Source organism: Anopheles moucheti, chromosome 3 (assembly GCF_943734755.1).
Source record: "Anopheles moucheti chromosome 3, idAnoMoucSN_F20_07, whole genome shotgun sequence".
Lineage (NCBI taxonomy): Eukaryota > Metazoa > Arthropoda > Insecta > Diptera > Culicidae > Anopheles > Anopheles moucheti.
In genome coordinates this window covers 41,394,657-41,412,825 of record NC_069141.1, presented here as the reverse complement: position 1 = coordinate 41,412,825, position 18,169 = coordinate 41,394,657, and the positions used below count along the sequence as shown (strand labels likewise).

The 18,169-nt window shown below is 41.2% G+C and overlaps 1 protein-coding gene across 1 annotated transcript in view; it reads right to left on the bottom strand.

The window, feature by feature from the left end:
• LOC128302694 (thrombospondin type-1 domain-containing protein 4) overlaps nucleotides 1–18,169 on the bottom strand; it is an 81,051-nt gene that overhangs the window by 33,110 nt on the left and 29,772 nt on the right. Inside the window, exons 4-6 of the mRNA XM_053039558.1 lie at nucleotides 16,548–16,638; nucleotides 16,377–16,479; nucleotides 16,149–16,306 (exon numbers count right to left, since the gene is read on the bottom strand). Of these exons, the coding sequence (XP_052895518.1) occupies nucleotides 16,149–16,306; nucleotides 16,377–16,479; nucleotides 16,548–16,638 (352 nt within the window). The remainder of the gene's footprint in view (nucleotides 1–16,148; nucleotides 16,307–16,376; nucleotides 16,480–16,547; nucleotides 16,639–18,169) is intronic.

The window sequence follows — 18,169 nt, the reverse complement described above, 5'->3', positions numbered from 1 at the left end:
GGAAGAACAAGGGAGTTGTTCTGCTGGAGAGTTCCTAGTGCCACTTTTCTAGGGCCACTTTTTGGTTTCTTTCTTCGTGGTGTTGGGAGGAGTAGGTGGGTAGCGAGAGGACACCATGTGGGAGTGTTTGTGCTGGCGATTTTTAATGGCTGCCACGTTCCACACAGACAGAGAGGACCGTTGACTTTTGCTCACATTAGCTTTCTTCACGATCCTCCCTGATGCAGGGCAAGCATATGCCAGGATGGCTAAGCAAAAAGCAGGAATTTCATAATTTGATTCCATCCCATTCGTTTGCAATGGGGTTTTTCGTAGTTTGTTAGAGAAAAACGTTGACTTTGCTTCAAACTTTTGTCGCTTCTCTCCCCCACCGGGAATCAGCGAAGTAGCAGCAAAAACGCATCGCGAAGGATCAGGGTGGGGAAAGCAAATGGCTGAATGCTGTTGGGTTCGGGTTGGTGCGAGATGCGAAAATTGAGTCAACTGCTCGCTGACAGACGTCGCAATTGTGACTTTTGTATTCTTCCAGCTTTTTCTTGCATCGCCAGCTGTTGTGTGAAATTCGCTTGACAGGCTGAAGAACTATAGTTTTGAATTTATCGTCGACGGGTTGTAACGTTTATTAACAAACTTTTTATTACGAAATGAATAGTAAATAGTTTAAATGAATCTACTACAGAGCACCACGAATTGTTCTACTATTTAAAGCGATAAAAGGATAAATGAAAGTGACTATGATACGTTATCCAACTCATACAAGTAAACGGATGAAATCGGAGACCGTATTAAAAAGATAAAAAATATAAAAAACCATGGTGGCTACACAATCCAATTTAAAAATCCATTCACTGTTTCATCGTAAATCTCAGCACTTGCAACTGTAGCCGCAATGCAACGCAATAGACGCAATCTTTAGGACCTCTGTTGGCCCCAATATATAGGCTAGATATTTCGTGATCTACATTCTACGTCAAACGAAACATAACATCCTCCAGCAAAAAGCAGATCGATAGATCAAACCATTCCTAACCTGCCCTACGGCGTTACGAAAGCTCGTCGAAGTGGCTCGCATGTGATTGGGAATCGTCCAGTACCATAAACAACCACCAGCCGAGCTTTTTTGCCAATCGAAAGCAGCAGTCATTTATTTTGACAATTTCCATCACAAATACTCCTGTCACAAAATGGAGTGCTCCTAAACGCTGCCTGCCATTTTGGGGAGTGGTCGTACGAGTGTTTCCACCACCGGAAAATGGCCACGTACGCGACCGATGTAGTATCGTGCATGACCAGCAATCGGAAACATTTCACCCCCACCGACCATCGTACATATCATGTGCAACGTACTGTGAAGCAACCCGACACGAATATGGCGCAGGGTTCGCTCCTGCCAACCGCTGTTGATCGACCGCTCCATCGTCCGACGGCCAACCATCGCAGGCAAACTCGCAACTCTGCGCAACTCCAATTTATCACGCTCAGGCGACCGATTATAATGGTGGAAAATTCTGTCGATTAAGCCGCGAAAAATCGAACCACGGGGTTGTGTATGAATGGGGAATGGTTTTCCTTTCGCGAGCCCGAACTCACACACATCCCGTGCAAGGAGTGTCTAGGGAGAAACAAATCGGTTTGTGGGTTGGACCGCATCCAACGATCACGTCCGATCTACGCGCACGGTTCGCGCAGTACATGCATGTGCGGGAGATGGGAAAACGCGTGAAAAACGCGACCAGTGTCGCGTTGGACCGCGTGGGAAGTCGGGCCGCGTTTTTATGTTTTATGGGCAGCTAAAACTTTTCTTATCGTTGGAATTGCTGGGTGAATTGTTTTTCCGTGGATTCTGCCGGCCACGTTCATCGTTCGCGTGTTGCTTCCGATGCATCGTACACTTGCAAAGTTTTGCAAGCGATGTAGGGAGCGGTTGGAAGCGTAATACGGGAAAGTGGGAAATAAAAGTATGAAACGCTAACTTAGCGTTTCCGTGCGCTCAAATACACACGGCGCGGTACGTGATTTTCCCGGACGGCGCGGCGAACGGACGGGACGGGCTGGAGGTGATTGTTTTATGCATATGTGTGTCTGTAATGCGTTGTTTCTGCGGTTCGGTTTCGGGCTGTCCGGTGTACGCCGAAATATTCCTCCCTATCATTCCAGGAGTCAAACCGGCCGCTGAAGTGAAAGTTCAGAATTTATGAGCTGTAGTTTCGGCGAGGATTAATGTATATCCATGTTGCTGATGCTCGGCCTGAACCATTTTTTTGTCGCTGTTTTGGTGCGCTAAAGCATCCTACCGCGTAGGCGAGCGGAATGTTTCACATTGTGTACCGGAGTTCCGTGATTTTTGCCACACATCAAGGCGTACTTTTAAACGTTACTTAGGGCAAGTGTTTGAATTGCTTTAATAATTTAATTAACGCAATTACATGCATTGCAACCTGAGATATGTGATGGTATATATCGTAACAAAGCTATAGTAAGGGCTGTTTACGATAAAAATAGCTCTAATTTTAATATTTACTTTAACATATTTTTTTTTTTCACATTTTTATTGTTGATTGTTGGCCACTGCATTTTCAAAGTTATACTACACTATAAATACTATACTTTGAAATTAGAATACTGTAAAAAATTTTCAGTTTTCATGTGATAACAATTTATTCCATGATTTAAAAGGGTCTCACTTTGCACTTCAATAAGTATTTGATTTACAACTCATAAGCCGTGAAGCGGAAAAGGAACCGGTGCAACGGTGCGATATCCATTGATTGATCTCAAACAAACCGAACCGACAAGAACTATTCAAAGCCCGTGATTGCCGACATTGGGGGGAAAAAAGAGTAATTGATACGCTTGTATACGCTAATGAATTAGTATTTGTCACGGTCAGATTACCGGGAATCATGAGCGGAGCGAGAAAATACAAGAAAGTCATGAAACCGGGCCGGGAACAAATCATGCGAAGCATGAAAACAAGCTTTCTGATAACGCACCGGGAATCATTCGTACCGTGCGGCAGAGGCAAGCGCGATGCCAAACAGGTGGCGTTCCGTTCGTTTAGTTCCCGACCGACAAAGTGGCTTCTCGAAGTGGCTTCAAATCGTTCGTCCACCGTCTAGCACGGGTAGTCCATATTTTAAAACCAATGCTGGGATTAGGGGCAACGTTTGACTGTTGGCCTGCGTTTCAGAGCGGGAGCACCGTATCGACACGTTCCAGCGAACTAGGCATTGGGCATGGCCGACCAAATCCAAATGATCGTACCAGCTCTTGCGGAGTTGAAGTATACGGCATCCCGTATGGTATCCGGCAATCCCGGGAGCTATTCAGTCCAACAGGCTCCAATACATCGGGATGGCTCGGTGGGGGGGCGGGCTTGCATGTTCGTGCCGGAGCCGGCTTCAGTTCATGAATACGCGAATCACACGTTTTCCGCATACACTTCGCGCGCACGTACGCAATGGAAAATTGTGTAAAGTCCCGATGGGGAGCTCCGATGAAATTTACCTTTTGGAGCATGGTTTTAGCCTTCGCCGAGACTTATGGTGAAACTAGATGCGTACCTGTCACAAACACCATCCATCATTGATGCGCGCATCAGTCTTTTTGTACACCGGTTTTCTGATACTGATTGTTTTGCTTTTCTTTTATGAATTATTAATATTCTATCACAAAATCGAATCAAGTCCTTCGAAACAAATTATATTTCCCAATGCTCATTCTGCTGACGAATAGGAATAAGAAATTTGCTATTGGTGGTTTGATATGGTAGATTTAATAAATATCCAAACAACATAATGATCAGACAACGTTTGTTAAATCCAATAACAGCAATATTGGGATATGCTTTGCCGAATAGTTTTTTTTGTGAGACCTAAGGTCTCCCGAGATGAAAAATGTCACAACTTATTAAACTAAATTAAATAAAATTAATCACGTCCACTTATTGGGAAGAAAACCTCTGAAGTTTACGTACACATCAGCCCGTAGCCCTGTAACCGGGTCGATTAGCAGGTAATGACAGTTTAACATTCTTCAATAAATAATAAAAACTCAGTTTAATGAAAAATTACCGCCACCTTAATCGTGATACACGAAATATGATATTGTTCCCCCTCGATTGCCAACCGAAACGTGTGCCGTTCACATTCTACAGCGAGAATAGCACGGATCGTGGGCTTTGGCTAAGTATGGGGAAAGTTGATAAATTTATTGAAATTCCATCTCGCAAAAAAAAGGCTCAAGCCCAATACCGAAACAAAACTGATACTTCCCCCCCCCCCCCCACCCAATCCGGCGTCCGTCGAAAGTTCCGGCACCAGCTTTATAACCTTCCCGCAGAAAGGATCGTCACAAATTTCTATACAAGCAGAACAAACCGGGGACATAACGACCGCCGCAAAGCTCCTCATCGAATGGGATTGGAATGTCGTCCGTTTCGGGTATGTGTGTGTGTGTGTGTTCTGTGTTCTAGCTCCGGAACAGACTTCCGGTCACCTAGAACAGCGCGCCAACGCCTCACCAAAACCATCCGAAACTCGTCCAGACGGATGGATGTCGGTGGACGTGATTGAAGTTTATTGGCAATTGATTTGAGCTGGAATGGAATTTTCACTCTGAATTTCCTTCTGCACCGACCATCCAGTGGATGCATTACGTACCTTTTGCTGTGCCATTGCTATACCACTACGAAAAAAAAAGAAACACGAAGGGTTATAAGGGGGAACTGGGGGACAGAGTGTACGTGGAGTTTGTCAATGTTTGGTTTTGTTGATTTTTTTTTTGCCAATTTCCTACATTAAAGCTCGTCTGCTCGTGGGGGAAAGTCGAAAAAAATCGATTCATTCAAACATTGAAATAAAAAAAAACACATCTCGCGTGCTCGCAGTTTCAGTATCGACCGTATGTGTGAATAAAAAGGTGGCCGTTTGCATTGAAAGCGTGACAAAAAAAAAGCAGCGACATCAAACATTGAGCCGCGAGCTTAGCGTGACAACTGATCATGAGTGTAATCGTAGGGAGACAGCAAGGTGGGCTTTTTTTCTCCCGGTAGCAAAGGACATCAAATAATTCCTCACCAAAATATGTCACCCACAATAGCCGTGCCCACCGATCGTGCTGGGTGCTCAACTCAACGACACCACACACCGTTGGAAGACGCTTTCACGACCCCGGCACAGTGACAATAGCGAAAAGGTTCTCGTTTTTATGCTTTTCGCCCGGCACATTTTGCGAGATTTACAAATGTATGCGTGTAATTATAAATTTAATTTAATATTCGCAACGCGCCTTACCGCGCCCCACCCCCTCAAGATCCCTTTCCTGGGCGTCTTTCCTTAATGATCCCACCTGTGTGACAGGCCAGGAAGGAGAACGTGCCATTGTCGCGGGATATACGTGACGCACCTTGGGACAATGGTACGGGGAAATGGCATTATATTTAGCATAATTGATACATCCCCACCGGCTTAGATGGGTTTACCAGCGTACCTTCCCTTTCCCAGCCTGCGTGTTCGTTAACGAATCATAACATTATTCACCACTTTTCTCACCCGCAGGCGTTCTCGTTTTTCGCGCTGTTTTTCTATGCGCCCTGTTCGGTGCAGGAAAAGCTACTTCGTCCATTAAAAGCGCCTCAAGAAATATGTGTACTTCAAATTAATTATCCAATAAACTTTTCCCCGTGTCAGTTCTCGTACAGGGGAACGTTCTTTTTATTGCCAGCCCTCCCGCACCACTCATTACCTTACCGAGACCGGCCTGGAGTCGGAAAAACTTTGACAATGACATTCTGCAAATAATGTAAAAAAAAAACATAACAAACAAAATGGAAAACATCCAACGGAACCCCGAAAAGTTGGTTGATAGAAAAGTGGATTAAAAGCCGATTCTATAGCAGGTGGGATGAATGAGCTGCATTTATCAAAGCGAATGATGTAACATCGTACATCCCGCGACCTAGTGGAGACCTCCTTTTATCTGTCTCCTTCAGCGTACGAATTCAAATAAAACATTCCACGCCGGATTCTGTCTGCGGACATGGCTGTTGAGCGCTCCAAGCTCCAGTTGGTGTTGAGTAAAAATAAAATGAGTCCAAGCAAAAACAAACTCTGATTGCAGGGGAGGCATTTTTTTTTTCGTGTGTGGCTCTTCTCCTTAGTGGTTCATCTCAGCCAGAATCGTGATAACAACCGGTGAACGAACGGTAGGGAGAACATCGTAAAGACTTTTACTTAGTTCTTGCAACAGCCGGCACACAAATCCACAAACCACAAAATCCCTTCGTTCGGGGATGTTTTAACTCTTTGCTCGATGGTGAAACCATTTTGTACCAGCTTTGAACGAACGCTTTGCTTGTGTTGCGCTTGTATAACTCGAAATCGAGCCAAAATCTTGGGCCACACGGGGCTACACGAGTTACGACCTGGCGGTTATACCGCGCGCGTATTTTCCGGAACGTGTCTTCTGGCTGTAAGTAACGGGGCTGTAGAAGGGTTATATGCGTTAGGCGCACACTGTTGATTGCTCTTATCGCACCGAATGCGTATTTACGCACAGTACCCCGGCATGCGACCTTTAAGATAAAACGCGTGTCTTTTCGTATCCAACCTGCAGGTACGACATCGCAGAGCGGTTGCGATGCTGGTAATGATAGTAACAATAGTACGCATGTAGTACGACAAACGATAATGATAATTGACGCAACTGCACACATGGGTGGACATGTTCTCGGGTGGATTTTTTGATAGCTCCAAGCATTGCTCTCTATTGCCGGTGATGATTTTAAGGTGGTCAGCGCGTGCTGACACGCTTCCAGAGAAGCACAGCTTCGCAACACAACAATGTCTCACGTGTTGCATAAATCTTTTGTTTCTTTGCGCCCGTTGCATGCACTTTCCAATACAATTCCCAATTCCACCCCGCAATTCGTCCTGTTCGGTGGGGTGAGTGAGCGCCACTGTGCCAGGTGAGCTGAACGCACTATTATTCATTTTCCATCCGAACATCCATTCGGAGCTGTAAAGCAGCGCGCTAGCACTGAACACTACACTGAAGCATAAACATTCGCATGGTCGCACTTGCACAAAAGCGCCAGGATTTGCGCTACCTTTCCAATTGTTATCGTGTTACACAGTGGAACGCACTGCACGAGCATGGGAAAACACACCACCAGTGGGAACTTTCACAACACAGACAGACACACGCCGTACGAAAGTCGCAGCAGGAAAAGCAGGAAAACACGCCGTCGCCCGAAACGCACAAAGGTATCCACTATGCGTATCCGAACGAGTCGCTGGCCAAACTGACTCGCGTGCTGGCGGAGAGTATGGCGCGTAGCTCTGTTAGTCCCCAAAACGTGACGGGATCTGAACCGAACGTGCGGGATCCGAAGCTCCAAACGATCCGAGAGCAAGCGTTCGAGAGAATAGCATTGGAGCGAGAGTACATAAGCACGATCGCCATCGCGAACTGACGTGAGCGTGCGACTTGTGTCGGGGAAACGCACTCGTGCTCCAACGCAAATAATAAAAAGAAATGGATAAGGAGTCTCCTTCCGGTTATCCTTTCTGACAGCTGCTAGTACATACCTGTAAACGAGGTATGCTGCTGCTCTGTATGATTTTTTGTTTTCCGTAGGGAAACTCGGAAAAATGTTTTTTTTTTTGTCGTTGGCTCGAAAGACGGCTACCGGCTACGTGTAATGCACGAGCACACTCGATACGAAATGATGGGAGCGCATGGTGATTAGGTTGAGAACTTACACCTTCAGGGAACCCGTTCGTTGCTGGCGATTCTTTGCACAGTGCACGAACGCAGCTTTTTTTTGCCTTACTCCTGGAAATGGTAGTAAGCATTCAAACTATTTGCCACTCGCCCTGTGGCTGTGGAGAATTCCTCCGTGCTGCCGGGTTAACTCCACACAAACACGCCACTCACACACGCTGATAGACACTAAGTACGGGAAAAAAACTTAACATTCAGTTAAACCACAGTAAGGATCAAATGGGTGCCCTTTAACCAAACTCGACTTGCTTTTTCTATCACGGCAAAACATTTCACCAACTGATTGATATGCTTCAGCTGTCCTGCTGCACTCCCGGCCTACGGACTTGCATCCCACTCAGCATCCCACCCCACTCGGCGGTTTCTCTTGCGAGTTTCACAACAATAAAAAAAAACGCATACAAAATTGAGAAAGTGCAGAAGTTATGATTTTTTCTACAAGACCAGTGCTTCAGAACTTGACCGGAGTTTTCTTTTTTTTTGCCACATCCATCATCACCGGCAAAACCGCATTTGAACGTGACGGAGGGCAGACAACCTTTTCCGACATGATTGAGCGGGAAATCTTTACTCGGCTCCGGCGACCGGTGGTTGTTGTTTTGTTTTTCTTACTCCGCTCCCATTTACTATTGCTTGTTTGTACAGAATGTATGCGTGCGTGCGTGTATTTAGCCTGGTGGGCTAAAGTTTAGAATACGAATACCCAAGCCGGTACTGTTGGTTTGGTGAAAACAAGTTCGTTGATGGATAGGAGTTTTCAAAAAAAAAACCGGAGTGGGAAATGATTTTTTTTTTGTTGCTTCGGAGCAACAGCTTAGTGTTGCTTTAACGGAAGTAACTCCAATCTGTGCGAAAAGTACATACCATGAAATCGTTTATTTTGGGGGAAAATATCATTATGTATGTGAGGATGGGTTTTACTATTTATCGGGAAGTAAAACAGATTGAAGAGCAATGTTTAGGACTAATGAATTTTTTCAGTTAGCAGTTATAAGCATAATTAAATAAGTGTGCTTTTCGAACGATGATATATAATCATTTTCATAAATATAGAATTATATTTAAATATTTTTATATATATCGATTCAATCATTAACGCATTCAATGAAATTAAACTATGATTCAGCCTATCCCGAATGCTTGTAACCGTTTATGAGTCAAGTCCGGCAAGGATAAAATGGCAAAATGCTCACAGCCGTCGCACAGGTGCAAATAAATAAATTAATCAAGCAACATAGCCATCAGTTCATGTTGATATTGTCATTTATCTAGCATTATGGTACCATGATGCGTCGACTTACCCGGGCCTATTTACCACAGTTCCAGAGTTTTAGCCGGATATTGAAAATCTCTATGATCGGTGAAAACTCCCTAGTTGACTACATGAACGACCAGGCAGAGAAGGAATACCTTGATATGAATAACAAAATTTGAATAAACATCGTTATCGCCAAACCTATCGTCATTATCACCTGACGACCATCGTCCGTTATGTGGTATACCGACCAGTGGTATCGGTCACAGAAGGACGTTCTGATGTTTCTGAGACGACTTGTATGGCTTGGACGATAATAGATGCAAAATATCCATTCATTGAAATCATACGCCGGCTCTGCGAATATCCCACAATAGAATGAAAATATTTATTATGGAACAGGTATTTATGGAATGATCTGGCGGACTAACAAAGTGGAGCAGTCGAGGTAAATAAAATTGCATTTCTAATGATACAACTAAAAGTTTTTTCACTTGTTCACTTTTTTTTTCAAACCATAAAAATGAGCTTTTCTGTAAAGTTTATAGCCATGGATTTTGCAAAACTGTTTTATTCCTAATATAATTTACATTCAACTGATTTTATACATTGTTTCCCTTCAATTTCATACATTAACAGATGGTCAGAGTCAGTTTTAAAATTAATTTCATCGTTTTTGAAACGAAACAACGAACAACCGAGGTGTGGAGTAATTTTTCGCACTAATGATGCTATTGAAGCTAATTTTCTTATCTATTTATTGCGTTAACCAGAACACAACAAAAGTCAAAGGACAAAGTAAAGTACCCATGATAACCATTTACGAGAAGCTTAAACTAATTTTCCATAATTATTTTAATCAATTTTCCATCATGCATTTATCTGTCTTTATCACACTTTACTTCCCATTCTGATTAAGAATGGTTTGCAATGCCCAGAACTAAAAAAACTCCGAAAGGTACAGTACTAAGCCTTAACGTTACCCTGCTGAAGACACATGAAAGAGTGTAGGTACATACTGTTCCGAAGTACGCATTTGTGGCGCACGTTAGGTCTAGACAGGAATTCGATTAATTCTCTCCGGCTCAATGCTGGCGTTTAATTCAATCGAAGCTATATCGCACAAATAGCTTATTAAACTGAAGCTTCTCCGGTGCTGTATGGGTTTCCGTCGACACGAGGACAGGAGCAAGTGAACGCGGTAAAGAGCGACAAGACGATCGCGCCTGATGTATCCAAATTATGATTGCTTTTGCCTTTACCCCACACTCGCTCAATCGATATCGAGCCACGCTTTCCCGTCAATTGATGCAGCATCGCCTCAGCACCATTCTTCCGCTGAACCTTTCACACTATAGCGTCATCCATATGAAGGTGATCTATTTTTCACCGTGCGTTGCTCGCTGAAGTTCAAGCACGATCGAACGTGCAAAGGGCACCCAAACCCATCGGCATCGGGTGCCATTGAGTCGAGCATCTCCTGAAACGCTAGGTTTTGCATCTTGCCACGTATTGTTTATGGGTGCTACGTAGGCAACTTTCCATCCGTCTGACCTTCCACAATACGGCCGATAGAGAACCGTTCGCAAGGAGTGTTCTAAATAAAACGCTCCGCTCATAATCATAATTCCTAAATCGTGGCCATCTGGTCTATGAAATGACGAATCAACGGCAAGATACAGCTTTGCTCAGCAACGGTCCTAATTGTTGCATAAACATAGCCATTGAACTTGAACGGCTTTGGAACAGTTTTGGAGTAGTCGATTCCGTTTACTCTAACGAACAATCGTAGAACAAACATGCCCGTCCTCGCGGACGACTATTGCCAGCAATGATGCCAGATAAATGAAAGCATCAACAATACATGCACCATATCCAATTTCATACCAGTGGAGCAGGAAATACCGGAAGAGCTCGGAACACACAGAATGCCTTCCTGTGGTAATTCCCGACCCCATTCCTACCAACGAATTCTCCGAAAACATTCTAACAACGCAACCAAGGTGTCACCGGTCGGGTCGGACATAAATCGTGCTGCAATGTTCTCCGGGGTTAGGGATTATTTATTTATGCGCTAAATTACAAATCTCCATGACGATGAGTTTTTCCTCTTTGATCTCTCGCGTCATCTCTCCGATCTCCGATTGGAGAACCTGCTTTTTTTTTTTGTTCAACAGGCGCATTGTTTGTTTAGCATTATTATTCATCATGGTCTGACACGGTGATGGAATTATTGAGCTATTGAATAAAACAACTGAATTGGCAAAATTATATTTCAGTCGATAATGGTAACACCAATACGGAAACTGTTCGTTAATTGTTGGGTAAACAGTCTGCTAGTGAGAATTCGAAACGCAATTGTAATTTGATTTACTGTTTTCGATAATCATGGAATAAATATTTAAATGTTGTGTTTGATTTGAATACCAATACGAATAAGAGGTTCTGCTTAGTTGAAAATCTCTCCACATACCGAAGTGTTGCCGAATATTAAATAATGAAGAAAATTAAGGCTGCAATGTTCTTACAGATAACTTACGCTTAATGAGTTTGTGAAGCTGATCAATAGTTTAAGATCAACATCAAATAGCCTTCAAGAACTTATAAAGTTACTGATGCTTTAATGTTTAAGGAAAATGTTTATGCACAAGAACATAAAACATATGCAAAAACTTACCAGGTCTGGAAGTATTGAAAGACAAACATCCAATTCAGGACTTTAAAGGGTACGCCTGTTACAAAAATCCCAGATAGATTATCACAGGATTAATTAAAATAATATAATTCAACTATTCTTTTGTAACAATTTTGTACATCCAACCTTTGAAAACTACGCTGGAAATATGTCTCTGCTATGGGAATTCCAAATTCTTCGGTATCATTTTTGATTCAGAAATTCAACAAGCTATGGCTATGTAATTTACATTGTAATTTTTAATTATTAAAGGGGAAAACCCGCAAAATTCTTGATGGCAAAATAAAGTTTATTTAAAATAGGCAAATTGCTTAGATAAATACTAAGCACCACTCATTATTCAACCTGCTGAACACAGAATACAGATACAGATAAACTGTGTAAATAAACAGATTTGTTACAATCTCTGCAATCATCGTATAAAATTGTTTAGCCCTATTACTATCCCTAAATGGTGCACATTAAATTAAATTCCTACATTATAAATAGGTTTTCCATCACTCACCATAAGCCGGTTACCTTCCAAAACAGTCCCGATCCCAATTTATTAGTCGATGATTTTTGCTACGTCTCCCATTGCCAAACAGCATTTAGTTTGAACATCTCCCCCTGCTGGTTGTGGGTAAATGGGTGAGATTGCACACAGGCATGGGTTGGAAACAAATGAATAAAAATTCCCGATGCAAAGTGGAACCGAGTGCTAAACACTAAAGTAAAAGTCAAGCACCCGCGATACGGAACGTGTTATGGTGGTGCTCGCGCGCTTAGACGTGTTTTCTGTTTTAAATCATTCGCTAATCATTTCGGCGCCTCCACCTCCGGCCATCAAACCAACCAACCGGGGGCCGGGGTTGTTTTTTCCTATTCGGTCACGAGTATTTTGGATGGAAAAATTGATACAACAGCAGCATAGACAAAGGGACGCGGGGCCAGCCAGCCCGCGAATGAACATTTTTATGGGTTTTGCTAGAAATTCCTGCGCTGAAGCGACGATTTATTCTATTCCGTTAGTAGCGTGTTTTTGTGTGCATTTAAGTGTGTGTTTGTGATTCTTTGTCCAATTTTTGAATTCCGATGTATTCAAGGGATTTACCGATTGTTCAAGCTAATACCACAATAATGCTGACGCCACTTGACAGTTTAATTAATTATAGAAAAGTTGTGTTTTTTTTGTCCCAAGAGACTAATTAAATACCAACTGATTTATAATTTATAAATCATACTTTGAGTTCCATTTATGTTGCAGAACATATTTAAAAATATATGACCTGAATAGATGTGCCGCTATTTATGACTATTAACTCCACACTGTTGTCGATATGTTTGGAAAACAAATGATAATATCTTGCATACATTATAACATATGAATTCTGATAGAAAAAATTAACAAATCAAATATTGAAATGAGAGCTTAATCCTACCGGTGGCGCATGTCACAATGAGAGACGACTGAATCGTTAAGCAGCGATATTTGCATAATATCTCAAATCTCACGAAAGTTTTATTCTATATCTATTTCTTATTGATTTTTTGAAAGATTTTTGTTTATGGTGTAATGATATGAAATTGATTTCGAGTTCAGATGATTGAAATTAGTCAATCAAACATTTGTATAAGCAGGAAGCTGAAAGACGTAAATCAGGCGTTTTTAAAAGGTGATAAAGCTATTGTTACGCACTGTAAAATCCGTTTATATTGTTAATTACGAATGATAAAATTATATTAAAACTGTACTAATGTATGTCACTTTTACTGCCTACGCATGTTTATTTTTAGTCAGAAAGTTGTTTTCCTGAGCGAAATCGTTTACAAATTACTTCCAGTAATTTCAATGAGTGAGTAGCAAGGGTTAAATCAAATGTAACTTTTTAGACTTCAAATCACAAACCATCAATATTTTTCTCGATTGAAGACTCGTCAAGAATTGTTAATGGCCACTTGCAGGCTCAATGCGAGGTGCGTAAATCATTCGCAACCCGAATTCTTCCCCTTTTGCATTAGTAAATTAGTCACACTCGACCGCCTTAGGGTTGAATCATCGGCAACATCACTCCGAGGTCGGACGAGTAAGTAATTCAATCGTCATCGAATCAATCCGACCAGCACGGCGCGGCTCAATTTTATCAACTCTGTTACTTTGTGTTCGCACAAATGAAGCTATCAACAAGCGACAGCATACACATCACATGCTGGGCAGGGAGTGAAGGAAGAGGAAATTATTGACTGGGAATTATCTGGCGACTTTACCGCGTGGCACAACATTCGGTACGATCAGAGGAATTGATGACAGACGGTTGAAGGCGCCATTCATAAAATTACGATCGTTTTCAATCAAAACGCCACTGGATGGATTCCTTTCTATTCCTATTCCAATCGATAAGAGTTTTACGATCGGAACCACGAAAACGAAGCACAAAAGAGGAGATTTTCATTCCAGCGTGGTGTATTTCGCAACTGTCTTTGGAGTTGGTGGCGGTTTGGATTAACTCGACGCTCTAAAACGGTCCGTATGCAAATTGGACACTCCTACGCTTAGGCATATGCGAAAACATGTACCTTTTGTGCGTAAACCAATTCCGTCCCGAGACACATTTCCTGCGCCATAGAACAAAACCAAAAAAAAAAACTATTTAAATAAGTAAGAAGGGGTTTTTTTATGTTTATGGTGCTAAATGAGCATTGGAAAAGCATTCAAACGGCATTGTTATCATAACTGAAGTCCAGTATTCTTATTTTCCATCCATGCTAGCCGCAACATGAAATGGTATCAATTTTGCACCTCAATAGACAGAACCCGATTCTTCATGGTTGGTTTATTACGGGTATTATGGTGCACGCGCATCAAGTGCTTTAACCTCCTGCCCGCGGGCATACGATGAGCGAGGGTGTAGCGTAGCAATGGCGCGATACGACCGAAGGAAGAATCCTTTATTCGTGCATACGCACGGACACGCATGCACTGTTTCCGGCATGGGATGTCGATCGCACGCAACTGATAATACAGACGAGCTGTGCCATGGGCCAGAGAACGATTCTCATTTGCAACAAATTACTCATAATGATGAGCATCATCAATCACGGCACGCGATAAGATCGGATAAGGAGCGTGAACTCTTGTACTGGACCCCGCACGGACGTGAGCGGCAAGTAAATACAACGGTATTGTTCACGAGAAATCGAAATCTGGATTAGTTGTTTCGCATTTCCTTTACATGAAAAAACTAAAACCATTGTGTTATTTAATGTTGAAAGAACAATTTCGTTAAAAAGATCCACAATCAACTACGGAAACACGGACGGAAATGTTGCAGTACAAGTCTGCTATCTTTGACAATAATGTTCTTTGTGTTTGCTACACTAAATACTGCAAAGCTGGTTTTCTTTACCTCAAAATGTATTGCTGTACGATCATAAATTACAGCAACATTGAACTTGGTGATGAAGCACGTTCTTCAGTAAAGTTTTGTTTCCTCTATCGTGTTCCTCGTCAATTGACACCCTACCATCAGAGAACGTGAATAAACATTCAAAACCAAAGGCAAATAAACTAAGCAAGCTAATTTAATTCAACACAGCATGCGCACAGCTACGACTAGACGACGCGTACGATCGTTGCGATTGCGCATGAATCATACGCATACGCATGATCAATCGAAAAGCTGTTACGAAGCATGACCTCCCTCGGTTAGTTCCGCTAGACTAACATAGAGGTCGGTAGTGTGGCGTTGAACATAAATGAACAATGAACATAAATGAACAATGAATGAAATGAACATAAATTTACAAACATGTTATTTGGATTTAGTCCTTTATGAAACAACATCCACAGCAATAAATTACATAACAATAAACAAATACAATAACAACACTTCAGTTTATTAAAACAGCGAAAAAGTAAACGTTAATTCACGGTAATGCTTACCATTTTTGTATAATAAATTTTTCTTTTGTGCCGTTTTTTTGTTTTGGTTTGGGCCATTGTGTTTCGCGTGAAATACGTATCAAACATGTTACAAATGAACCGCACGAACATGATTGCAACAGCTCATAAATTTGAAGCATGAAACCATAACCATAACATCAATGGATTTTACGGAATTTCTCATCCGATAACAGCTCTCTTTAATGTTTAACGCCACAATGTAAACAGATCCTTGTCATTTGGATCATTAAAGGTACACTGCCCCCACTTTTGTTGAGTGGAAAAATGAATTTGTGTTTGCTCGTTTGCACATTGCATTTAACTATTTAACGATTCGTTTGATGCACACACGCAATTCAACGGAAATTACTTCATTGATGAACTTTCCACGAAAATGTAATCACCCACATGTGCGGTGATTACATTTTTTTATGACTTGTTTGAAAAGTGTAATATAAGGAACAATGTTATGTTAAGCAATAAGTACATACCTTGCACAATCCTTCGACACATATTCCACGACCACTGTTATTACGGCGGAAATATTCGGTCGGTTTCGAGCAAGGTGTTCCATCGATGACCGTTTTATTGAGTGTCGCAAAATAGCGCATACCAATCGGTTTGCAATTTAATTCACATTCGGCATCCTCTGTAACAAGGTAAGCAGACATTAATCACTAGTGATACATTGCAGAAGGTGCACTGGACGCAACGATTACCCTTTACAAAAGCTTCCCAAATGTAGCGTTTGTCCTGGAACGTTTGGCTGTTGAAGCTGGCGCACTGCTGTTCACGGAAATCGCCATCGGTACTGGGACATTCCTGTAAATGGTTCCGAATGCGAATCATTCGAGTGCTTGCAAGGCAGAAACAATTATTGCGAAATTTACCTGTTCGTTGCATAAGTGGTAACGCTTAATGATGCCGATACATTCGAAACTCTCAACTGCGGGCTTAGTACTCTTTTTTCCATTTATGTATCTAAGAGATAAAGCGAAATACACATTTTAAAAATAGGATGTTCAATTAAAATATTTTGTGTGACAAATAAGACAGCTTTATACAAACAATGTAGACGTGCCTTATACCTTTGATAAGATTTTTGGATATCTCATTCAAATTTGTTTGATTCTGACTGTCAACGATATATTCATATTTATGATTTATTAAAATTTATTTACTATATTCAATGGGCATAAAACTTTGATCATTAAAAACCCAGACACATATAACACGCAGTAACTTGCTAAATTTTCAACGAAGGTAAATGCTTTATATTCCTAATTATAGATAATTTAATGCACTTTCAACTGAAAAAGTTTGATAATATCTGAATGACGATTTATTGTTACATTTTAACAATTTCGTTCGACCTTTGGGTTTTTTTTTAAATGTAAATTTCCCCGCCTTCAATGGTATAATATATATATATGGTTTTTTTTTGTAGAAAGTACAATAAACTAGCTTTTATTTCATGTACAAACCACTTTTTGAAGTTGAAAATTTTCCGATTTATACGAAAGAAGTTTGTCTAGATTTAAATAAAATAGGACTCTACATAAACTGTTATTATAATAATGCTGCATATCTTATATTCATTTATCTTAACCTGGTTTCTATGTATCGACCTGGTATGTATGTACAATATTTTAAATATTGAAATTTTTGAAGTTAAAAACGTAAGGCTGTTAAATTCGATGTTTCCACAATACAGTCAATCGAGCATTGATCGAAAAAGCTCTGTTTATTCCTTGTACTGTTAATACTGGTTCTCTAATTAAAAACGTCGTTTACATATAATTCACTGCATATTGCATTACTGGGGTCCGAGTTTAAAATTTATATTCCAATAAAACGGATATTAAAAACGGATGCAATCCAATGAACAAATGTGAAAAACAACAATAACAGTTTAATAAACAAAACCGTATTAATTAAGCAGCACATTTGATTGATTCAAAGAGTAAATAGATATGTGAAAGTTTCATGAAGTACATTACGCCTCAAAATAATGCAATCAGTAATCAAATTTACATTATTCATGTTAAGCTTTGATAGCTGAACAAGGACAGGATTTTAATCGTAACTAGTGTTCTTATTGTTGTATTATTATTTGAAATTCTTTTCCCACAACAACACGCCAGCACTGGGTCAGTTTCCCAACGGAAATGTATCATGTTTGACCCATCCGTAAACATACATTCAATGTTATTCACCATTACAAATTGCTCGGTCAGTCAGCCTCGAGCGTAATATATTCAATGCATTTATATTACTACGGTTCCATACAATTGATGACCGATGATTGCTTTTCCAAGAAACATGCTCAATAATTATCCGACATTTGGGAGTTTAATTGAACTCATCAGTTCCGGCAGATAAGAACCTTTCCAGCGCAAGCCGCTGGATGCAAGTGGAGATGGAAGACCGAATTGGATTGAAATTGGATGAACCGGGCATGTAAATGACCAGTATAATTCTAATGCTAGTACTGTGCGGGGTAGCGCATCAA